The sequence below is a fragment of the Diadema antillarum genome, unplaced genomic scaffold (genome assembly GCF_040938485.1).
Source record: "Diadema antillarum isolate AM-2024a unplaced genomic scaffold, OU_Dant_1.0 seq00001104_RagTag, whole genome shotgun sequence".
In the NCBI taxonomy this organism is placed as follows: Eukaryota; Metazoa; Echinodermata; class Echinoidea; order Diadematoida; family Diadematidae; genus Diadema; species Diadema antillarum.
Genome location: NW_027271920.1, coordinates 590,557 through 616,591, shown reverse-complemented (window position 1 = coordinate 616,591; position 26,035 = coordinate 590,557). Strand labels below are relative to the sequence as shown.

The 26,035-nt window shown below is 38.0% G+C and overlaps 1 protein-coding gene across 3 annotated transcripts in view; it reads right to left on the bottom strand.

Annotated features, from left to right (window-relative positions):
* Window positions 1-21,401, bottom strand: part of LOC139743737 (suppressor of tumorigenicity 7 protein homolog) — a 69,595-nt gene extending 48,194 nt beyond the window's left edge. For 2 of the 3 annotated variants that reach the window (XM_071654188.1, XM_071654189.1), the window contains exon 1: window positions 21,250-21,401. In XM_071654188.1, coding sequence (XP_071510289.1) covers window positions 21,250-21,400 — 151 coding nt within the window. In that variant the 5' untranslated portion in view covers window position 21,401. Of the gene's footprint in view, window positions 1-4,197; window positions 4,303-21,249 lie in introns of those variants that run through there. The other variant, XM_071654191.1, reaches the window with a different exon arrangement.
* Between the last annotated feature and the right edge of the window lie 4,634 nt (window positions 21,402-26,035).

The following is a 26,035-nucleotide window of genomic DNA, read 5'->3' as shown; positions in this document are numbered from 1 at the left end:
GCCAACTGCTTATAGCGGCCACTGAAAAATCCCCGCACAAAGTTGCTTATTATAGACCCTTTATACAGCGGTCACCCGCCTAAAGGACCGTTCACATTGGAGCGGTTTTGCGGCCACTCATTTTGTATCCCGTGGTACTAATAGCGGCCACAAAAATTTAGTCGGCTTTTACGTTCATTGCGTGAATTCTACCAGGGGCAGGGAGGAAGTCACAATAATACAGATATGATTGACAAACGCAACTTTTCGGCGTGAAATGTCGTCTTACCACTAACTGGACTAACTTGTTAGATTTAGGCTTAATGCCGCCCTGAACAGATGATACAAAGACAAAGACAGATCCTAATAACATCTTAGAATTTTACCAAAATGCTGACTACTAGTAATTAGTTATTAAAATTATTAAAAAAGGATAATAGGATACATTGTCTGGGCATTGTTTTCGTTAACGTCAGCCTGGCACTTATCGATCCCGGCGCGGGGGGGGGGGGGGGGGGGGGCTCGAAGTCGCTCGTGAACCCCATTCACAGGCTCGAAATGTTATTCTAAAAATCAAAAGGAACAGAAGTAGGCTAAAAGAAAACCTAAAATAAAGCAAACTGTGCGAAAAAAAATTCCCATATCATAGCTGCCCATGCAACCTGATTTGGTGTTTTTTTTTATTTAAGAAAAACATGCGGTATTTTATAGGCCTATTTACGCTTTTATATACAATGCAAGTGTTGCAATCAAAAAACGGGCCACCGACCGTCTACCGGCCACCTGTCTATAGTGGTCATTTTGTCGTTTCCCTTGGGTGGCCGCCATAGACAGGTTTGACTTATCTAATACAATATCATTGTCCGATGAAATTGCAACCTGAAAAAAAAAAAGACATTCTACTTTATTTTGCTATAGAGTGCTCTTCCACTTTATGTTCAAGATAACTTATGTTCCGAGAGTAAAATTGGACGACCAGAATAATTATTGTAGACGTTTCGTCAAAATCAGACATACAACAGTGATAACGTTTGCAAACACGATTGTATAGACACAGTAACTGTTGCAATCGTGGAAGAGATAAGTCTAAACAACTGAAAGTAATTGTGAATATGATATGTGCACCTTTATACAATATTCTCCTACTGGTATATGTTTTTGGTCGTTAGCCATAACCTCCCCCCCCCCCCCCACAAAAAAGGTTTATTGCCACGCAATTTTGAGAGGGATATTCCAGTCTAGTACTAGTATCTCCCCGAGTATCACGCCAAAATGGGACTCTTGGTGGTCTTCGGTGCGCGTGGATAGTGCAAAACAAGCGTGTGATGCCATGATGCTTTAAGCCACACCGGCTCGCGTGTTTTTTTTAGACGGCACAGATTGGGGAAACTAAAAATCTATCGGGGACCCTATCCCTAAACCTAACCCTAATCCTAATCCTAACCATCAAACCCTAACCCTAACCCTAACCCTAACCCTAACCCCAACCCTAACCCTAACCCTAACCATAACCATAACCAAAAACCCTAACCCAACGTTTTTCCCATAGGTTTAACACGCGCCATGCCCCAATCTGTGCCGTCTTAAAAAAAAAACGCCACCGGCTCTGCTTGAGTCGGGGGGGGGGGGGGGTCGTGTTTTTTTTTTTAATGCGCAAAGAATAACCAGCAATAAAGGGTGCATTAAAATCGGACTCAAAAAAAAAAAGAAGATTTACAAGGAACTTCAGTTTGACAGAGTGACATCATCAGCAATCGCATATAATCTGACAAGATAATTATCATGGCTTACCAATTAATCTCCACTGCAAATACACTCACACAAAAATTTTCACTTCATAAACTTCTCTCCCGGGAGGGAGGGGGGGGGGGGGAGAAAGAGAGATAATTATCTTGCATCCTTCGCATATGGGATTTTCGCCAGTTTTGCAATAACCCGGTAATGACGTACGTATAGTCTTATTCATAATACACTTGTATTACGAAAAGATGAAGGCGTGCTGTAATTGCTATAATACAATAATAATAAACGAGATGTGCTTTTCTTTTATTTCTTGTGTGTACAAACCATTGTGAGACAGTGGATGACATCATCACCCTACAGTTAATCTATGGTGGTCGCAACCAATACAAACGTTTTAGTGAACCACGAGTATCAAGGGGCGCATCGCTCACGTTCATTCGGAGGCTCCGACAGTTCGAGCCCGTCAACTCTTGAGTGTGATGTACACGGGCGGATCCCTCCCAAATTTTTCTTTTTATTTCTTTTGTTTTAACAAAAATTCAAGGGGGCGCGCGCCCGGTCCGCTCCCCCCGGGATGTGTTTTTTTTTTTTTTTTTAAGACGGCACAGATTGCGGCATGGTGCGTATTAAACCTACGGGAAAAATGTTGGGTTAGGGTTTAGGGTTACGGTTAGGGTTAGGGTTTGATGGTTAGGGTTAGGATTAGGATTAGGTTTAGGATTAGGGTCCCCAATGTTAGGGTTAGGGTCCCCAATCTGTGCCGTCTGAAAAAACAAAAAACAAAAAACAAAAAAAAAAAACACGCCCCCGGGATCCGCCACTGTGTACAGTAGTCCTGGGACGGTTTTTATCTCTCGACCTGGCAACGATGAGTATGGAGTAATAATGGCAGCGCCCTCTGGCAGAGCAGTGGCAACAGTGAAGAGACTACCCTGGGTAAAAGGAGATATCTCATAATTAAACTTCAGATAACAGTCCATCCGAACTTTGTATACAGATGATTTCAAGCCCGATGCTAATGAAACTTCGTACCCTCTCTTCCTCTGCTAGTTTATTGAGTATGAGGTGTGAAAGCCTGTGATAAGCCTTCGGAAACTTTGACTTTTAGTAGCTTTAAATGTACAATGAGATTATAACGCCACCTCGAGCGACATCTGCTGCGATGCAAGCTTGTTGCACAATTTGAAAAAAAACAGCAAAAAACAAACAAACAAACAAACAAACAAACCTTGAGTCGTTAGTGACGATCTCTATGGATATTTGCAATCACCTTAGGACCCTATACTTTAACGTCATTATTTTTCACTTTCATTAATTTTGTATAATAATAGTATAGGCAAACTGTATAATCATAATGTCAATGTCACTGCTAGATATTGGCCCCATCAAGAGCATTGAAGAACATCCCATTGCGGATAATTATTGTCGGGTGTTCTCAACATACAAACTTTTATTATTATACTTTACTCGCTATTTCATGGATTCCAAGGTGTTCATCATCTAAACAGATATGCACACTGTGCGCTATTTACGATATTATACCGTCGGGACTGGGTATAGGCCCTTTTCAGGGCCAAACAATAACCTAGAAAGAATACGAGGGGCACCGTTAAGCCTTTTCTACCACACAACGGTTCACCACCACGGAAGCCTTCAAAGATTTCAAGATACGATACCACATATACCATTATTCTTACTTTGTTTTTATTGAATATAAATTATTACAGTACTGATTAGTATCATTATCATCGTATCAACATCATTTAACATCAAACCTCAACCTTCACCCCTCTACTTGATATTCTCTTGCTTTCAACATCATTGTAATTATATACGATTATTCTTGAACTGACGAATCTTTGAAGTGAGATTTAATGTACAGTTTGTAGTTATATCAATATGTTGAGATTTCATGATTTGGCTCAACAGAAAAACAAAACAATCAAACTGCATGGTAATGCCTTTTTTGGTCAGTGATTGTTTAGTTGACTCTCATTCAAATGTATATTAAAACAAATAATTCATTGGCTACAAATACATTACCATTTTTTTCCTGTTTATTGAGTTATATTTTTCATCCGGTCGCAGCCAGGCACAGTAATGTTTTGACGGTTTCCTTCATCATTTTTATGGTTCTCCGGGTATAGAGCATAATGAAGAGCACCCACTGCAGCGATTGAGTTGAAAACGGCAGTATGAACGTTGTTTCGCAATACAATGTCTTATAGTCCTATGTAATATGTTAACATTTTATGCACAAATCCCGCACGTAAAAAACACGCATCATTACATATCATTCTTCCCATAGAGACGGCTATGTAAAGGCCGTGTCACACCTTTCCGGGCAAACTACACGGGCTTGTTGCGAGGAAGGTTTTCCAGCACGGAGGAAAATTTTCCGCGTGCGTACATGCATGTTTGCGAGTTTCGCATCGTATTGTGTCTTACCTGCTATAGACTCGTGCTACTACTTACATTCTACTTGTGTGTATTCCGTGTGACCTGCGTGAGAGCCTTGAAACCGATCCGTTTTCTGTTACGAGCGACGTACGGGTACTGAGAAGTACCTACGTTGAAGTTGCCTGCGAGGTGCTGCCGGTAAGGGTCTCCTACTGGTGTATACATGTACCTCTGCGAGCGAACCCCCACGACTCACTCGGAACAAGTTTTGAGCATGCTCAAGGCATTGTCATACTGTATCTGGGGAAGTTTTGCAGCTTGACTTGCGGGGAAACAACTTTGCTACCCGGAGCTCTCCGCAGTTGGTCCGCACCTGACAGTACCTAGCGCGTATCTCGCCTGTAGTGCTCGGAGGTGCCCACGCAAGTCCCATTTAACCGCAGCCAAGTTTTGAGCATGACCGAAACTTTTTCCGGGTGAGTCGCGGGGATGCCCGGAGAGGTCCACGCACAACGCCAGTAGGAGGTCCGTAGCGGCAGCACCTCGCAGGCAACTCCCACGCAGGTACCTCGCAGTCCCCGTATGCAGCCAAGATAATGACATTCTGTGGGATTTCTGCCATTCCGAGGAATTTCTTCACTGAGTTGTCAGCACCCACGCGACTGGTACACAGGTCACATAGTATACCCGCAAGAAGAATTTAAGTATAGAACGCATCCAGCAAGTAAGACACATATGCACTGACTCGCCCAAATCCTTGTGCGTCCTCAGAAATTTCCGGTATCCTCGAAAATCCCCACACACAACAAGCCCGCGTAGCATGCCCAGAAAGGTGTGACAGGGCCTAAACATGGTTGCGGGTATAAAGATTTGCGTGCGCACCTCCGGGCGACTACGGGTGAGATACGTGCTAGGTACTGTCATGTCCGACTCATCTACGGGGACCTCCGGGTAGTCAAAATTGTTCTTTGCAAGTCGCACGCAGGGCTTGCCCGGAAAGGTGTGACACGGCCTTAACGCTCCGCGTGTCATTAGCCCATGTAGCCAAGTTCCGTATATAGCATAAAGATCTCCTCTTCGTGCACAATCCCCATGAGAGGTTTCTTTTCTTGGGGTCAATTACAACTTTTATTTACAAAAATAACTTGGAAAAGCATCTCTGATTTCTGTACAAGTACCTTCAGCTCACGGTGCTTCATCTAGAGTGTCGAGTGTAGGCTGAATGGAGTAGCTTCGAAGCATCATTTATCAACCGGGAAAGGGCGTGGGACCGGATATCCCCCACCAACTCGAGGAAGCTTTTGCATTTCTATAGGACTGAAATTACACGATTTGGTGCGCATTTTTTTGGAATTTTTGAAAAACTGTCCATCGAAAAAAAAAACAACAACTTTGAGTCCAAGGAGGTGGATCGAGCGAGAAAGGGTAAAAGGAGGGGGTATCCCTCCCCCACACGAGAAAGTTTTACGCTTTTAGAATTTCAGTTTGAGTCTTAATGTTGTGGCATATGTGGATAAGACTCCCGACTCCCAAACGGAGAACCCGAATTCGATTCCCGGCCAGCGCTAAACGCCCTTGGACAAGATGTTTTTACCCATATGTCCCGCTTGACCCAGGTGGATGTGTACCTGGCAACGCTTGGGTAATAATAATGACACGGTGCTCTGGTATAGAACAGTGCAACACTGAAGAGGCTACCCTGGATAAAGAAGACCTTGTTATCATTATCATTATTATTATCATTATTATTATCATTATTATTATTATTATTATTATATATTTCAATTATTATCATATAATACATTTACGCGTTTTAGCAGTCTAGTTTTCTTTAACGATCCCGGAATAACTGCGGGGGGGGGGGGGAGGGGTCAAAATGATACGTTCCCCCCCCCCCCCCAAAGGCGCTGTTGCATATTAAAACATATTTCTATAACTGTTCATTGTTAGTGTTTCAAAATATGCAACATGCATAGAAATTCAGGGGTACAAACTTAATGATGACAAGATGATATCATTTTTTGCAATAATTTATACGACTGGAAATGGGTTAGGACCTACTTACTGGCAAGATACAGCGGAAATTCGACATGCCTAGTTAAATTTATTGTGATAAAACAAGGTTGGAAAACTAGGCGTAACAGATACACGTGTCTGATTTAAACGGGCATGTGTGCATGTGCATTTTTAAAAGGAAAACCCATCATCTTTTCAATCTAATTGCCTCTGTTGTCTCTTCCCACCTCCCTGATTTGCAAAAGCACGGATCGGGATTGCAACGTGATGCGTTTATGGTGGGTAATTCTCTCATGATAATGTCATTCTGATAAAATAATCTAGCGCGGACGTGCATGACAAGAAATTCATGCACCTTCCCAAGCGATAAATCTTCTTCAACGATAACCGTCCAAAGAAGAATTTTGTTTTTGTTTCTGGCACAGCGGTGAAAACAAACTATGGTTAATGAAAAACAATTAACAACAGACAAACAAACAATGATTGAATTGTAATTGACAAGACGAGCGTTTGGTTGCAATTACTCAGTTCTTGATGAGCAATAAGAGTTGCTGTCGCAGAATAGTAGTCATCTTCTCACGAAGGTATACCGTGAAATATAGGTAAACTGGGATGGTTTGCAAGTTTGTCTATTATGCAACTATTATACATTATTTTGTATAACCACAGGGAATTCAATCCATCGTATCAGTACTGTAAATCTGGGATATACATGTAGCTTTAAAATGGGTTTGTAAATGCTGGAGAAGAATTCTCTCCACATGGAATTTCTTTCAGTATTTGGTACATGCAAACTTCGGTAAGACAAAGTGAAGGTGCGAGGGATTGTCCACGTGTGACAATCAATGCAGTGCCAGTATACCCTAAACCAGATACGTCAAAATGCCGACAAATTTTCGGATTGCGCCACCACTCGGTCTGTTCCTTCACACGTCGGGTCCCGCTATTTGGCGAATCAAATAAATTTGATTTTTTTTAAAAAAAGCAAAGATCATTTCTGTATGTTTGTATGGGAAAAAAAATACTCATGATAAGTAAATTATCTAAAAACACTGTCAACCTGTTTGAATATTTCTTTATACGCGATTGCTTGTAACGTCATCTTGTTTGCGTCGATGGACTTTCAAGATAAAATAAATTTCAATTACCTTGATATTTATTAATGAGACTGCGACAATGATTTATTAAGCAATATGGGCAGCAGTAAGAATGGTGATTATGACCCATATTTCTTAGCAGCGGCTGAATTGATGCAGCTGGTATATAGACAGCAACCAGGAGCACAAAAATAAGACAACCAGATAAGCATATCATGCTTTCTGCGAGTTTTACCCTTTTTTTGTAATAGTTTGGACTAGTGCAAAAGAACAACAAAAAAATCACAAAAAGAGCAGTTTTGATTCTATGCTGATATTTATAATCAGTGCATTTATATTTGAATTACGTGCATAGAATCCAACAAATTTTACTTCACTAATCAGAACATCGATGTGGCGATGAATATAATTGACGAGTATCTTTGTTCGTTTTTCTTGCTTGCTTGTTTCGTATCTGTGAGCAAGTGCGTGCTTCCTTACAGTATACTCCCTCGAGACTCGTTTGGTTAACATTATTCGACAACGTTCGGGGTCATACAGAGTTTAACGGTGCAAGATTGACCAGAGCCCTGCAGATATAATATGTTGCATAAAAGATACAACCAAACAGAAGTCAGAAAATCAATCATAATTACAAGTGTCTAAATACTCAATTCTGACTGGCTGAATCCTGACTTATATTTGATTTTCTGACTTATGTTTGATTGTATCTTTTATGTAATAGGGTCCTGATCATTTAGATATTGTGTCAGAACATTCCCTGCAAGGACGGTGTTTGTCATCGTGTTTAGTGTTTATTCACTTCATTGGCTCTGTATGCGAGTGTAAATAAATAATATATACATACAGTGTGTTTATTATGTGCGTGTGTGCATATGTAAAATATTTTGTGGTGTGTTATTGTCCGGTTTTCGCGATTAATATAGAGTCCTCCAAAAGAACGATCATTCCATTGGAAAATCCAAATCTTGATGGCCAACAAATCCAGTTTTTCTTTCAGCAGACGTTATTTTTGTAAGAAAACTAATGCTCTTGACAATGCTCATGAGAGTCGGGGTGTGTGTGTAAGTGTGTGTGTGTGACTGTGTCTGTGTATGTTGCAGCTTGCTATACGAGGCGTCTTCTTCGATCTGCACCTTTTTCATATAGAGTAAATGCATATTGTTCTTATTTTTTTATTGGAATTACACTAGAACAAAATAATGTCGTGCATGTCGAATAAACACGAGAAAATCGTTTTGACATAACTGGATTTAATGTAATATCAGTCATTGGATTTCTTAGCTTAAACTACAGTAGTATGGTTTTGAACAAACTTCATCTCTTCTTATGACTTGTATTGAATTAAACAAAAGAATTTAATTTTTGTTCCTGGAACCAAACTGTGGCTTTAACCTAGCACTGTCGTCAAGGAGATGCGCGACGAAAAAAGAAAAAAAAAGTGATCTAATGGAATCGTGGAGCTGCATATACCTATACAACTACGGAGCTATAACCGAGGAGCCCCGAGACAAAAAGTCGTTAATAAATTTACACTTCGTGGAAATGCCTCCTTCCCTCCCCCAGTCTTCATATTAAATTGATTCGTCTTTGGCAAGAGAGAACAAGTGAGAGGGTTCAGCTGAGCTCATTCCAGCGCTCAGATGTCGATCAAAACCACATCGCACCCTCTCATAACGCACATATAGGGAAGTGTGATATCGGATGTCTCAACACATACACAAATCCACATTGAAAGAGGAGGAAAATAATGAACGCGCTTGAAAATATAGGAAGTCTATGCCTCACGAAGAGGGAGGATGCAATACGGAGGACTTTCTGTTTATATTTTTGAAAACTTTAGAGAGTGGAATTTTTTTTTTTTTTCAAGCAGAGTTTATTGATACAACTACTGTATGTACATCGAACTGGGTACAAACAAACTAGCTTCGCTATATATTCAAGAAATTAAAGATGTACCGTAGGTACATGTATTTGGTCATAATAGTAACAAAAGCAATTGTGATAACGTGCTAATGATCTTACCGCATATCAGTTTCTCTCGGTAGCCAATAAATTGCGTATCACAGAACTATACCTGAAAAGATGTCGAAAACGAGTTGTATTCTTTGAATCAAGTTGTGCCGGAGTTGTAATGATTCAGAGAGAAGGACTTTATAGAGGGGAGAGGCTGCTAGATCACGCACACAGACGATTTTCCCGTTCACTTTCCCGGATCATTTTCAAACTTTTTGCATTCAGTTTAACAGATCTGTAGTTCGATTTCGTCCCGATAAATCTGAAATATGCTAATTCAAGTTTCAAAGTCGTCTTTTGCCGATCATTTTCGAACAAAGTCTATTAAATTTAGTCATTGTCACACATTCTCGTCATTTACAATTCCAATTCGTCCGTCACTTCGCTGCACACCAACAGCAAAATTTTTCGTCCTTTAGCAATCATTTTCGTCAAATTTCCTTCAAATTAATAATTCATCTCATATCTTTTCCTGCAACCATTCACTTTTTCCACATTTAGGAGTAACAAACACATACGTGTACCCCGCCCCCCCCCCCCCAAAAAAAAACCACACACACACACATTGACAAACACAAACACACCCTAGTCAGAGTACACACATGCACATGGAGACAAGCATAATGTGTTTGTCACACAAACGGAAACAGTGATCCATGATTTTGGAGGCACATTATGATTGAAGACAATTTTACATGTGATGTATACGGCCCTAGAGTTTTAGCGCGTTTTAATGTAGAAAAACTAAAAGACATCTTATTATTTATTATACATATACATTTTGTATTTCAGTTTGCAGTTTGCACGTTGAATAAAGTTGTGTGTTTTTTTTTTTTTTTTTTTTTTTTTACATAAGATGCAATAACACAAAATCTGGAAACAAAAGAGTTCCAGTCCACATTGTCACAACATGATTAAAGATTGTCTTTACTGTTTGATGTTCTCTGACTGCCGAAAACCAGGGGAAAGTGAGAATATAACGGTGCAGAATGAAATTGGTTCATATCACCCTCACAATAAAAGATCAATACCATCTGACTAGTTCATTTGAAAAATTAATGAAATTTTGCGAACAAAGACGAATGTGATCCTTACATTCTTCAGTCGATGGGAGCCAAGGAAGAATTTCAATGACAATGATTTTGAATAAGATGTCTTTGAAAATGGTTGACGAAAAACGAATTACAATGACAATCGACTAAATTGAAGTTGTGATTTCCATTCTGTGTGCTTCTTGGCAGGAATATGAATTTTTAAAAAAAATCTTTAAAATCGATTTTTAAAAGTGCAAAAATGGACGGGAAAACCTATATTTTATGTTTTAAAATGAATTAATGGAGAGTTGTGTGAGGCGATGTATTCTTCGAATCGACTGATTTGCGTGATGTCATAATGACGACGGTCATTGTTTCGAAAGAAGAAGAAGAAGAAGAAGAAGAAGAAGAAGCTTCTTCTTTACACCAAGGCTTGAGAAAGCTACAATAATTGTACATAATACATGTAAAGCTTGATTGTAAGATGTGCTTCACTGTTCCGGTCGTTTGAATTTACTCTTCTTACCAGAGTGAAGTTAAAAATGGAGTGGCGTTTTCTCCTAAACATTGGCCTGTATACATAAACCATGCAGTGTAGAACAATCTAGACAAAACGGACGTTTTGTGCTACAATATATAGGCCGTCAACCAGGAGGAGATCCAACGCGACGACGTGACACAATCCTTGCAAGAAATTAGTAACCTTACAGCTTTTCTTCTGTCATGCTTAAAAGGATCGTACAGTTTTGGTTAGGACACAACTTCACGTTTCCAACATATTCTGGCGAGATAACAACCTCTAATAAAATATGAAAGAGGATAGGTCCAGAAATATGTCTAGATTAACATACTAAAAGTCCTCATAAGTCCTCCTTGAGTGTTTTCCGCAATCCAAGATGGCGTCCAAAATGGCCGCCATTTCCTGAAATTCTTATAACTTTTCAACCATAGAACGCAAATCAAAAATTTCAATGTCTAAATATATGTCTTGAAGCATGAGGAACTCAATAAAATACATATTAAGAGATATTTATACACACAAGTGCCGTAATCCAAGATGGCGTCCAAAACGGCCGCCATTTCCTGAAATTTTTATAACTTTTCAAACAGGTAACCCAAATATCAAAAAAAAAATAATTTTGAGGATGAAGAACTCAATAAAATACATATCAAGAGATATTGACGCACACAAGTATAGGCCTACCGTAATCCAAGATGGTGTCCAAAATGGCCACCATTTCCTGAAATTCTTATAACTTTTTAACCAGGTAACCCACATACAAAAATGAATGTCTAAATAACTGTTTTTAAAAGATGAAGAAATCAATAAAATATATTTCAAGAGATGTTGACGCACACAAGTACCGATTAAACCGCTCAATCTCTTCCCAATTACAAAATGGCGTGCAAAATGGCACGCAGTAACAATTTTCTCTCACAATTATGTAAATAAATATCAGTATAGTGTATAAGAAACTTTTTAATGAAAATAGTTCCTATGTGTCAAGTATACAAATAAAAACATTTTAATGTTAAAATCAAGGAGTGTGTCCTTGTTACGAGAGAATTTTTTTTTTTTGCCATTACATTTGTTGCTAAACAGTCAACTAAAAGGCAATATTTTTTTTTTACCACATGGTTTATTTTCGTCACCTTAACAAGGAAAAGTAGAAATTACGCGGTGCGTAATATATGTCCCCGCCGGAAGTAGCATTTAGTAGCAAAATGTACAATATAGGTAAAAAGATGAAGGTCAAAGGTCAAAGAAGTCAAAGGTCAAAATTCTATGTAGAAGTTTTGAAGCCCTCACCTACTGCCATCACATAAAGCAAACGGAATCGAAATCGGGTTAGAAATGGCGAAGGAGTAGCATTTTGTAGCCAATGTACAATATAGGTAAAAAAATCAAGGTCAAAGGTCAAAGAAGTCAAAGGTCAAAATTCTGTGTAGAAGTTTTGAAGCCCTCACCTAGTGCCATCACTTAAAGCAAACGGAATTGAAATCGGGTTACAAATGGCAAAGGAGTAGCATTTTGTAGCAAAATGTACAATATAGGTCAAAAATCAAGGTCAAAGGTCAAAGAAGTCAAAGGTCAAAATTCTGTGTAGAAGTTTTGAAGCCCTCACCTAGTGCCATCACATAAAGCAAACGGAATCAAAATCGGGTTAGAAATGGCGAAGGAGTAGCATTTTGTAGGCAATGTACAATATAGGTCAAAAATCAAGGTCAAAGGTCAAAGAAGTCAAAGGTCAAAATTCTGTGTAGAAGTTTTGAAGCCCTCACCTAGTGCCATCACTTAAAGCAAACGGAATTGAAATCGGGTTACAAATAGCGAAGGAGTAGCATTTTGTAGCAAAATGTACAATATAGGTCAAAAATCAAGGTCAAAGGTCAAAGAAGTCAAAGGTCAAAATTCTGTGTAGAGGTTTTGAAGCCCTCACCTAGTGCCATCATATAAAGCAAACGGAATCAAAATCGGGTTAGAAATGGCGAAGGAGTAGCATTTTGAAGCAAAATGTACAATATAGGTCAAAGGTCAAGATCAAAGGTCACAACTGAAATTCTGTATAGAAGTTTCAAAGCTCCCATGTAGTGCTATCATATAAAGCAAACAGAATCAAAATCGGGTTAGAAATGGCGAAGGAGTAGCATTTTGAACATTTTGATCACACACGGACGCACACACGGACGGACACACGGACGCACGGACGGACACACGGACGCACGGACGGACACACACACGTACGGAGCCCGTTTCATAGTCCCCTGCTCGAACTCGTTCGGCGGGGACAATTAAGCACATGAGATGAAAATTTAGTGCTAGCCTTTTTTTCATTACCAACGCATTTGATGTCTACCACGAGGTGAGTTTCATTTGAACTGTCAGTTATCACTTATTGTACCTACAATTCTTTTTTGTTGTCTGTGTTATAACATATTCAAAATTAGTGTCTACATGTGCTACAAAATAGTGTGTAGTATCACATTACAGTGAATTTCTTCGGTGCAGTATATATTGCTCCACCGAAAAACATAGTGTCTAAATCATCTTATTCAATTCATCTAGATTACATAGAATTATAAAACAGATAGAAATCAGACAATATGACACTCGTACATTTATTGGAACATGGAGGAGGGATATTCCCCTCCTACGCGAGGGATTTTTTTTTTTTTTACTTGAAAGTGAAACATACACTGTATCGTGCAAACGTTTAGTAAGATATTGAATTGTTTCTATCAAAGAGTAAGAAAAATATAAAGTGGTATTCAGGGAAACAGGCAAGGGGAGGGTGTGAAAGAGAGATACCCCCACCTCCAACATGAAGGAAATTTTGCATTTTCAGACTTGATATTCAGACATCTGATGCCCTATTGGTGAAATACAATGTATTAGATTTTTGTTTCCAAAAAAAAAAAAAGAACAAAAAGTATAATATTCATGGAAGTGGGCGGTCATAGGGTTGCCCGCTCCCATACGAGGGAAATTTTCGTATTTCCAGATGTGTTGCACCCTTTAGGTGAAATATGCGATATTTGTTTTCCATTTAAAAACGTATATATTCAGGAAAAAATATACATTCAGGAAACTGTCAGGGAGGGGGGAGTGTGGGAGGAGAATACTCCTTCCCATACGATGGAGATTTTGGCATTTTTTACAATATAAAATTCAGAGATTTAGGGCACTCTTTTGGTGAAAAATGTGTTATTTCACGTTGTCATAAAAGTAAGAAAATATATATTTATGGAAATATGAGGGGGAGGTGTATGAGGTGAAGCACCCTCCCACAAAAGGGAGATTTTTTTTCAGACCTAAAAAACTCGGGGTTTATGGTGCGCAATGTTTATGAAATATTTAATGAAATAGTAGATTTTTGTTTCTGTTAAAAGTGTAAATAGAAAAAAGACTAGTATATTCAAGGCAATGAATGAGTGGTGGATGGGGGGGGGGGGGGTTGGAGGGACCCCTTTCGACTGGAGGGAGTTCTTTCATTTTTATGATCATAATTAAACGACCTAGTGCACCCTTTGTGTCACATTGTGAAAATAATTGTCCAATCTCAAAGAGTAGATAATTCGTAGCCTCAGTATCCCCAACCCCTCCAATACGAGGGAGCTTTACATTTGAATTGAAATAATAATATCATTTGCACACAGTTGATGTAATACAGATTGTACTTGTTACTTGTTAATTGTTAATCAAAGGGGTTTCTCATTTATATCGGGGAAGTGAGCGGTGGAATGGTTAGGAAGAGCAAATCACCCTGCAATATGAGGGAACTAACTTTTGCATTTTATAAGTGAAAGATCTGGTGCACACTTTTTAATGACATACCCGGAAATTTGTCAGTCTCAAGTGTAAAAAGTCTATGCAAACAGGCTGAGCGAGGGATGTTTTGCATTTTATGATTGCAATTCGATGACAAAGTGTATATACTTCAGGTTTAATATTTGGAAAATAATGATTGTACAGGTGATTGTACAGGGATGCATCCCACCCAACTTATATGCCGACCCATGTTTTCCACATTTAAGGGAAATATTCCACTGGACCTTCCGAGTTGTTGAATCTCTAACGTTACATGTATATTGAATTTCTTTGTCTCTTGAAACAGGCTAAAAACAGCAATGTTTTGATAAAACAAAATTTTGGGCAGCATTTAATTTTCGGGAAAGAACTTGCGTGGTTTAATTGGTACTTACGTGTTTCATGATATCTGAATAAGTATTTCATTGGGTTCCTTATGCCTCAAAATATCTTGGATCTTGGATTACGGTACCTGCGTGTTTCAACAACTCTTAGTATGTATTTTATTGAGTTCTTTACGCTTGAAAACATATATTTCGACATTTAAATTTTGTATTTGGGTTACCTGGTTGAAAAGTTATAAGCATTTCCGGAAATGGCGGCCATTTTGGACGCCGTCGCTCTTCATGCTATGCTTCAAAACATACATAAAGACAATTAAATTTTGTATTTGGGTTTTGTGATTGGAAAGTTATAAGAAATTCAGAAAATGGCAGCCATTTTGGACGCCATCTTAGATTGCGGAAAACGCTCAAGGAGGATTTATGAGGACTTTTAGTATGTTATTCTAGACATTTTTCTGGACCTGTCCTGAAAAAAATCAGCTTGTTACCAAAAATGTCCAGGTTAAAACAAATACTCTTGGACTATAAGGGAATGAACTGAGAGTACTTACGCCTACAACATCTCATTGGCACTAAATCCTTGACAAAAGCTCTTTGTCATTTCAAGTTCATGTGTTGTTGTTGTGTTTTGTTGTTGTTGTCGTTGTTGAACGATTTTTTAACGAAAAGTTTAAACATAAATTCATTTGCCATTTATAATTACATTAAAGAGTAATGTCTGGTAATGACCAAGAAAACGATGTTTCTGAAACCAATACTATCCAAAACTACAATAATGATGATGGTATTGATTTTCCTGATAGAGATGCTCTTCATCTCATCGCGGAACAGTACTCAAAATAGCTGTATGCAGTACAAAAAAAATAAATAAATGAATAAACATGCACAGCAATACCAAACTGACGACGTTTGTATAATATCGATTATCAAAATGAATGGTATCAAAATGTTTTCGTCGTCGTTTTCGTAAGTATTAGTGATCATGAACGTTACTACAGAGGTTATTCACTGGACAAGGAGTTCACATGTCAAGGGCGATTTGATATTTAAACGATAATTGAAAAGGCCTTGTCAACTAACGCTGCGCTCTTTGAAAAGGACACATGTATACAGCTTGTACATATAACAGCTGTAAGGAATCGATTTGAAGTGTATATAATGTCGCAAAGATGGCAGTATACATTTTGTGGTCATTCGGACTTAACGAGTGTATACGGAGTGATGATGAATGCTTGCCCGTTTTGTGAATGACTTGATCACACACACACACACACACACACACACACACACACAATAACCAGTAAACAGTAAACAATAATCATCGAGTCATCAGGATACAGTAACTTGATATTTTGTGTTCCTTATACAATGTATCATGCATTTTGTTGCAGTGGTACTGAGAAATGGAGACAGGAATATATACAATGTATATTCCGGTGGGATCAAAGAAGAGGTTTGTCATATCAAGTATTTTTTTGGGTCATGGAGCCACTCTTTGTAGTAGCCCCATGGTTGGACATAATTATCAGAACTCTTTACAACAAGTTCAGCTACATTTGTGTACATACATGTATTAAATGGGTTAGTCAAATACCGGTCAGTGATTGGCTAAACACAGTCACGTGATGGAGGCACATTGGTTATGTTCGCCCATGGGCAGAACATTTTTGTAATGTTCTCCCATGGGAAAACATTTTCACGTAACAAAATGAATGACAAACGATTGAACGATCATATTTTTCACGCAATCGATAGGATAAATTTGCATATTCCAAACAATGTAAAAAAGCAGATGACCGATTATTGTAAGGCGTACGAAAGTGCGATAATTTGACTAACCCATATAACATAACAGATGATGATTTTTGTTGTCGGGAACATGTACCAAACGTTCCACCCTCAGGGTTTGAAATGCTATTTGGGAGGCTATAAGTCCATCAACTTCGTCTCGGAACTTATAACCTCCCTCAATAGCATTTCAAACCCTTCGGGTGGAACATTCGGTATGTTCCCTCCCCCGCCAGTCATGACACACTCTCTCACTCTGATCCCAGATTTTCAACACATTCATGCACAGTACAAAAAAAAATAATATCTGCTGTTTTAGCATTTTGCTGGCATTAGGAAGATCTAAATGGCTGATTATTGAACCAGCTCATCTGAATTTAACCAAACAAAAGGGCGTGCATAATTGTCTAATCACAAAATTGCTGCATAGATGGTGGGTGGATCTAGCAAGAGATATACAATATGTACAATGTAATTTCAAAAAGGTGGTGCCCGAGTTTCATCTCTTTACTTTCTCTTCGTCAGTGAGACAGCTGGTATTATCATCAATATGTTTTTCAACCCCAAGTTCTCCTTTTGATCTTCATCCAAGAAAATATTTATTTTCAAGCTTTATCTTCCCTCTTCCACCACTTGAACTTCCTTGGCCTTGTAAGTGTTTGTCTTGCACAGCTTGCCAGATGGTTTTGGATTTCTTGTCATTCCAGGCTCCACCAGATATTTACATTATTGCGCATTGCAAAGAGTCACTGTGAACGTAAACTCACTCATTATGGGCAGTTTACTAGATATCAAAACTTCCTGTCTTCATTTTCTTTTCAAAAGAAAAGATGAAAAAAGAAGAGACTTGGAGAATTTTGAGTTGAATAATCTATTCATCTCTTGAAATGTTATTTGCAACATGGCATACTTGAACACATACATTGTAAACCTGATTGCCCATAAATTGCACCTGCTTTTAACTCTTTAGTGAGCAATTTTGATGTCCTTACTGTTTGATCCTGAAACTAACTGCAAACCATAATCATAATGATCTTCAATGGTAAGTTATTGAACTTTCAAAAAATATCAAGATAGTGATAAAGGCTACAATGTCTAGTTCCAAGGCTCTTGCCAAAGTACAGTACTCTGAATACACACACACACACACACACACACACAAACACACACAAACACACACATATATATATGTATATATTGTATATAAATTGTATGTACACATATATGCATCATATATTATATGTCATGTATTATATATTATACATCATGTAAAATTTATCTTTCTGGTTTCTCCACAAACCCCTTCTCATGAAATTAACTGGCGCTGCAGCTTAAGAGTGATCTAACAGTTAAAATCACTTGAAAAGCATACTTGTCGTAGGAAACAAAAAAAACAACAACAACACTCTCCTATTGATAGCAGGCCAACAAAATCCATCACAAAGCGACTTCAACACTCAAAAGTTATCTTTTTTAATCTTTCAAGATATCAACCTGATGTTCATTTCTAATGAATGATGACATTCAATATGAATATCGATGACCACGGACAACTTCATGATTTGTGCAATATGATCAAAGGATCAACAGCTCACCATCACTGAACTTTGAATTTCACCCACCTCCCTGGTTTTACTGGGAAGACCGCATGTATTACTCTAACTCTACCAAAACACAAGAGGCTGTCCATAGCTTATATTCAGTGCAATTGTATACGAAAGAACTGGCTGCAAAAGTTTAAAACTACACTGTATGAGGCAAGATGGTATACAACTATGTTGACATCTTCGACACCTACAGGTTGTACAGTGCATCTTCATCAAAGGTCTCATTTTCATGACATTCAGAATTGCTTCTGTGCACATTACTGCTGTGGCAGTAAGCAAATGTGCCATCTGCAAATGAATATTGTAGACCCTGTACACATTTGCTATGTGTTTGCACTGCAGATAACAAGTACCATACACACGTTGCACACATACAGTGTAGATATAAGTGTGGATGTACACATACGTGTAGTAGATATTGACATTAAATTGTAGACTTGAACTGCATTGGCAACAATGAGTAGATGATCAATCCTATTACAGCTGTACAATGTACCTCAAAGTTAAGGCACTTGCTCATAGGTTTTTAACAAACAATAGTGGCCTTCACACACACACACACACACACACATTGATGTTTTTTGAAACTCAATTTTTGTAACATACAGAATGTAATGCTAAAAACAAAACCCAAGAACATTAAATTTGCGTGTGAGGACACAAATATGATTGTCAGATATCACAATCTGCATCGCAAAGTAAAAATAAATCCTGCTAGATTGTTTTATCTTGAAACATTGCGATAATTTGCCCTGAGTGGTGCATGAGGAAGTTACAGTACTTCAAGGATATAAATTTGAGTCTGTTAATTCCACAATGCCACTTGCCACAGTGTGTCCTCAAACTCGGATGCCTGGGGTTAGTATGTTCCAATCACTGTTGGTTTTCTTGTTGAAATATTGCAATATATACCCTGCACAGCATAGTAATGTGAATAGTGGTAAATAAAATAGGTTTTTGCATTGAGACGCAAAAGATTGCGACTCCTTGGGTGAATGCAGCTAATAATAATGATACATATATAATACTTCAACAGCACTAGTTGTGATTATTATACTGAAAACCTTGTTATTGTCACTACTACTTCTGGCTAGTCTACTACAATGTACTTCTGCAACTAAAATTTTGTACATTGCACTGTTGTACAGTACGTCACTGAAACAATACTGCTAACAACACTAATTCGGAGCACTTGTACCATTACTTTATCAAACTATTTAGAGGTAACTATGGATTCATTTTGAATATCGTTTTACACAGCATCTGGTTCCCATGCAAGTTACGTCGACGTATGTAAACTGTACATGTGGCAGCAGGATGGCTGCATACACACAGGAAAAGATCTCTTTAGACTACTGTTGTAAAATGTACGTCTTGTGTGATGTAAAGAGAAATATTGGAAACCATGTGCTTTCAAGATACACTGTAGCTGAAGAGATGCTCAGATGTGAATCACTTACAATGTACAATGTACCTCTCCTTCTGTAAAGAATTTTGTCTGGCTATACAAAAACTAAAAGATTCATATCCATGTGAATTACTGATTAGAACAAATTCAAAGGCACATCTACCACTTGAAAATTCAGTAGGGTTAATAGTGTATCACACTCATCTAAGAGTACAACTTTCAAGTCATCATTTCCTCCTCTTTGGCTCAGAGTAATTAAGTAGTTTAGTATGTACAGTGTGATCTATCTCCCTCTCTTTCTCTCTTTTGATGTACATGTACAATAAAATACTAAAATTTTTTTTTACATGTAGCTGTACATAAAATGTATGTTTTGTATTTACACTGGTTAATTTGGGAGCAAAGTCCCCAAAGTACAGTGGATTCGTTGTTGTGTTTTATTTTGCTACATTGCAAAATTGTAATGTAATTTATACGGTAACATGGCAGTGGCGGATCCAGAGGGGGGCGCACCAGGCACGCACCCCTCTTTGATATGCTAAAACAAAAGAAATAAAAAGAAAACAATGGGGGCACATGCGCCCCCATCCCCCCCCCCTTACTTTTGTAAAGTCCCTCCCTTTTACGGAATTCCTGGATCCGTCCCTGCATGGTATTCCGAGGGCATACTGAAATAGCCATTTTCCTCATGTGATCAACACTCGGTGTATCTTCTCATTCTCTTTTAGATCTGCATCATCTACAATGTAACCATGATGGCTACTTTAAGGCTTTTTTTCGTTTTATTGCCGATGCCAAGTGCGGTGGCATGGCTTTATTATAGAAAAAGTGTGCAGTCATCACTCTTCCTGGCATACAGCTGTATGATATTGTAGAATCTTATATTTTCCGATTTTATTCAACTAGGTCTATAGCTTTTATAACTAATTTTGCAAGAATGCCTTCAAATTTGGCCCTACCGCTATGTGATGTTCCATCAGTTTTATTAATAGAACCCTTGGCCAAACATTAACAAACTGTGTGTAGTATCTATTACTGTTAGACATCTTAGTTGTACTTACTTGGTGAATACTATCGGTTATATGTATCTCGCTCTCCTATAGACAACTCTAGCAACATCTTGACTACAAAGCCAAAATGTGAATGTGATAGATCTAGAACTCTAGTCACTGACTTCACTACCAGCTGACGTTTTTTTTTTTTCTCTCTCTCTCTCTTTCCCTTTCTTTCTTTCTTTAATCTTAAATGATTAAATACATAGCTTTATTATCGTCCTGCTCATGCTCACTGCAGTTGCATGGTGGGGGTGGGTTCAGTGCAGTTGTGATGACCGTGGCGTTTACAGTCAGTGTAGCAACCCAAGCGATAACGCGTAGATCGCGAACAGCGGCAAGGCCAAGTTCATGCTACCGTAGTAAGTGCACAGTTAAGTGGTAGGCTGGTGAACTGACACTGACCTCAACTTCAAGAAGAGTGCTGCCGTTGGCCATGTTTTGCATGCTACTCACCAATGTTCATGTTTTCCGTCACTTTCAGCGGTGATCTCAGGATGTAGACTAGGATGACTACCAGAATCAACCAGATTATCCACAAGTAGACCCAAATCCACGTGAAAAATGCCTTTATTTTGTCCACAAAGCTACTCCACAGTCCAGCCATCGTAGACTGTTAGCAGTTCACACGCAAAACCTGTACGTGTATACGTTCTCCTAAGTGAACAAAAGTTTATCACGCTAGTTGACCTTTGTGTCCACAGCCATTCATGTATTACTCGTGGGCATGACAATAGTAGATATTATTTTGAAAACTTAAATGGTACTTTTAAGGTCTACCTAATAATGAACGCCAAAATTGTTGATGGCGCTGTTTACTACAAACCCATCTGATTTTTCTCTACTTACTACAAACTGTGCAAAACACTGTTTTACCGATGATATTCTTTATATATTTTTCCATGGCACTGAAAATTACGATACTAACCTGATTTTACAGATATAAGTAATAATGATTATAGTAGTATTAATGATTATAGTGACAATGAAAGTGGCAACAAAAGTGAAAACAAGGATAAGGATATAGGAACAAGATTCCGATTAAAGAAAAAAAAATCGCATTATGATGGTCACTCCCACTGATTGTGCCTAATACCTTTCTGTTTCAATTCATGAGTGTTCACACTTAAGGTTGGTTTTTTTTTTTCTCTTTCTCGCGTTTCGGCTTGAGAGGATACTCAATGAATGATCTGCCTTAACCCTCTGTGTGTTTTGGTACAAGAAAACCCGTAGCATTATACATTCAACTGTCAAAAGTCTCTGGCACAAAGAGGGTGATGTTGCCACTTTAAAATTTCACGCCATGTTCTTGTAACACATCATTTACTGTAACGAAATACTGTAAGTAGTATCAAATGAACAGAGTAATACAAGTTTCAGAACTAGAATCCGATTGAAAATACTATCAGGCTTAGAAATTTAGATGTCTCTATGACTTCTTATTTTTCATCTATTCCTTTTTTCTTCTTTTCTTTTTTTTTGTTTTGGTTTGGTGGCTTGTTTTTTTACTAAATAGTACTAAATAGTGATAACACAAATCGATGGCTGAAGTGACGATGGGGTTGTCATCGATTTAATGCTATTTAATTTGTTTGTTCTGAGAAATGATTACACAGACCCTGTTTTCGGGGGATGATTTGAGAAATGTAGTCTGCTTATTCTTTTTATTATTTCGCGTCAGATTTGAAACGTAGTAATTACTTGAATCCATTCTCGTTACGTTGAGATATTTGCGATTAAACAAGGAATCGAAGAAAACTTACGTGTGGGATATTTCTTATCACCACTTCAAAAAAAAATCCTTTTATGCAAAAAGTCCAGTATCAGTGGAAAGGTTTTCATTTTGCTCTACCTGATAATAAAGTTATACTTTACTTTAGCGTCTAATCTTAATGAAACCTATACACTGATTTGAATTTAATGTAGTTCTTTAGCGTGAATATGACGTGGCTTTGCGTTGTAGTATAATTCACGGAACTATACGAGCGATGGACACTTTGCCGCAATCCACTACTATCCTCTGTGTGGGATGGTGTCAGGATTTAGCAGTCAATAGAATATTGATACCATTTAACTTCCTTGTACAAATCGTCCTATTTTGCAATAATTTTGTATTACACTGCATTTGGATATATACAATTAAAATGAAACGAAATTAAATTAAATATTTCCTTTGGAAAGATAACACGAAATGAGCTTAAAATCAAGCCAGGATTCAAATAACATTATAATAGTAAGTGGCAATCGACAACAGAAATTCACAAATGGTGCACTGGTTATGAACGTATCATTGGATACCTCTTCCTTTCTTTTCTTTTTTTCTTTTTTTTGTGGGGGAGGGGTCATCACTCTTCATGTTGCGCTTATAGACTTTAACACACTATATATATTTCCAAGGAACAGTCGCTATAAACATGTCCCCCCCCCAAAAAAAAAGAAAAAAAAAGAAAAGAAAAGGTGTCAATGCCATATCATGACTGTATAGGACCTATACTTGTATGCTCACGAGGCCAAAGCACTGGACAAGTTTCGAGGTGGGGGCATGAGGTTTCCCCGTCAACTTACATTTCTCTATTGTGTGGTATCGGGCCTCTTTCTGCACAAGCTTACCATTATTTGCCACAAAGTCATCTCACATCGCTTTAAATTACAAATTTATAAAAATGCAGCATACAAAATGTCCTATAAGCATCATCCTGGTAAGACATACTGCGCAAATGAAGGGGGAATGACATTACCCCTGTGCCTCCATTGGCCTCCCGCTACCCATCATGCTGCATATACTCTCCTGCATGTACATGGATACATGCACAATTACATCACAGAATGCCCCGACAATGTTTCGAAAGTGCGGGTTGAACCTCCAAAACGCAACGAAATATTCATAGCAATGTTGAAAGCCTGTGAACGCAGTATGCGTGATCATATACGCTGATAATCGACTATCAATATTATTCACTTGACGCTTTCCAATCCGATATTACGCTGCCCGCAGTAAGCGGTTATGCCTTTCTTTCACTTTCTTTCACTTTCGACAAAAGCAGTGATGCCTCGTCTCAGTTTGTAATAAATGAAGTGATGTGAGGTCAGTATAAAATTTGTGTACTGATGAATACTCACTCATTCATCATTATACGAGTCCAAATTTAGCTGAGACACAAACAGTTAAAAAAATGTTCAGCAAATATTTTATTAGAACCCCCATTGCTTTGTCCTATACGCTATTTTTATAGGGAAAGGTATACCAACACTTGTTTCAGTAACTTCGAGGATAAAGGGGCGCCAAGTGTCGCAAGGTCTCTTTCGTTACAAAATGACAATTTTGCCGACAAACTTGTCATTCTGTTGACGAAATCGTGACGAAATAGTTATTCGTCGACGGATTTGTCATTTCGTGACGCTTAAGCTGTAGCCCCACTGTATCATTCATTGTACGCTTGTATTGCTGATACGTTTCTGCTGTACATTGTGAAATGTCAATGAAGAAAAAATACTTTGTTAACAACTGTATGTATGGCTCCAATTAACAATGTATGTATATATACATGTACATGTATGTTCATGTACAATGATGATACAGGAATCAATAAATCAAATCAAATCAAATCAAATCAAATCAAATCAAATTTCGTGACGAAAGACACCATGTGACACCGGGCGTCCCGTACTTACCTATACAAGTTTTAATATCCTCGAAGTTAGATAGCTCATCCGCCGTCTGAAAGTTACTTCTGTGGAAACAGAGGAATGTACTCATTGAGATGCACATAATCAGGTGGCGGCGGTGATGACGGGATCATTATAAAGACATCATCGTTCATACAACAACAACAACAGAGATATCTCACATTTATATTTAATTATTTGTATTTAATGACATTTATTAATTGTAACTTTTCTCATCACTCCTCCCATGGATGCATTTAGATATCACACTAACACACATGGACACAAAAAATTGATATAATCAGTATTTTGTTTACAGATGTTCATACCCAAGTATATAAATCTTACATTTACTATACTAAGTGATTGGCTGCAATTTGTAATGCTGATTTGTTTACGTCATGTGAATGAATGAAATTTCACGTTCTTTCTGACAATCAGTGAGAAACCAACAATCCGACAAGCCTCCCCTCTCTCCGTTCTAACATGGAGATGATATTTGTTAGTATGATCTCATGAGTATCATGAAATATTCTGCAGTTATTCCTAAAAGGCAGAGGAGAAATCTCCGAAAGAAAAATCAAATAATATACTCTCAAAATGATAATGTGCAGCGTGTGTTGTACAATATTGTTTTTGTTCTGTTATAGTTGAGTTTTGTTTTTATTTTGTTTTTGTTTTTTGTGGTTTTTCTTTTGTGTTTTTGTGTGTTGTTGTTTGTTGTTGTTTTTGGGAGTGGGGTACTTCAAGAGATATAGGCCGACACATACTTCAAAACGTTGACAAACCACTTACTTACCACTTTTTCTTTGCCATGTCATGCATTTTTTTTTTCACAGCTCAGGAATACCAATAAAGGACGAAAGCAAAACTATGTAAAGATGTAATTCAGGCCTTCCGTCATAGTATCACGACTCTGACGAAGTATACGGCCGATGTCCTTATGGCATAATACATGTACAAGGACTATGCATCTATTTTTGTACCCAAAGCTGAATTAACATCCGAACACTGATACTGAGAGAAAAGTCCAAATATCTCTTATCAGGTCATCACTTTAAGTTGTCCTATATACAGCTTAAAGGGATGGTATAGTATTGGCGGAGATGAGGATTGGGCTTTTAACTTTTTGCGAGATATCGAGAAACCATTTGGGAAGTAGTAAAGAGCATACCATTCTAAGAGAAATTCAAAGTTTAAAAATTTTTAATGAAAATCAGTTTTGGAATGGCTGACACATTTAAAAACAAAGTAAAACAGAGCGATCATGATAAAAGGTGAGTCCCACCTTTTATTACAGGATTGCTCTGTTTTGGTAATCTCATCCATTTCAAAACCGATTTTCATCAAATAAACGTTGAATTCCTCTTGGAATTACACGCTCTTTCATATTTCATAAGAGGTTTCTCATTATTTCCCCCAAAATGTTATAAAACTGAAGTTAGGTCTCAACCAAAACTATACGATCCCTTTAAAGGTCCTGTTTACCTTTGGGAGCAGTGATTTATATAGAAAATGTTCAAGGTCCCTTTTGATTTATATATGTAGGTCTGTTGTATTAAAACATCCTACCATA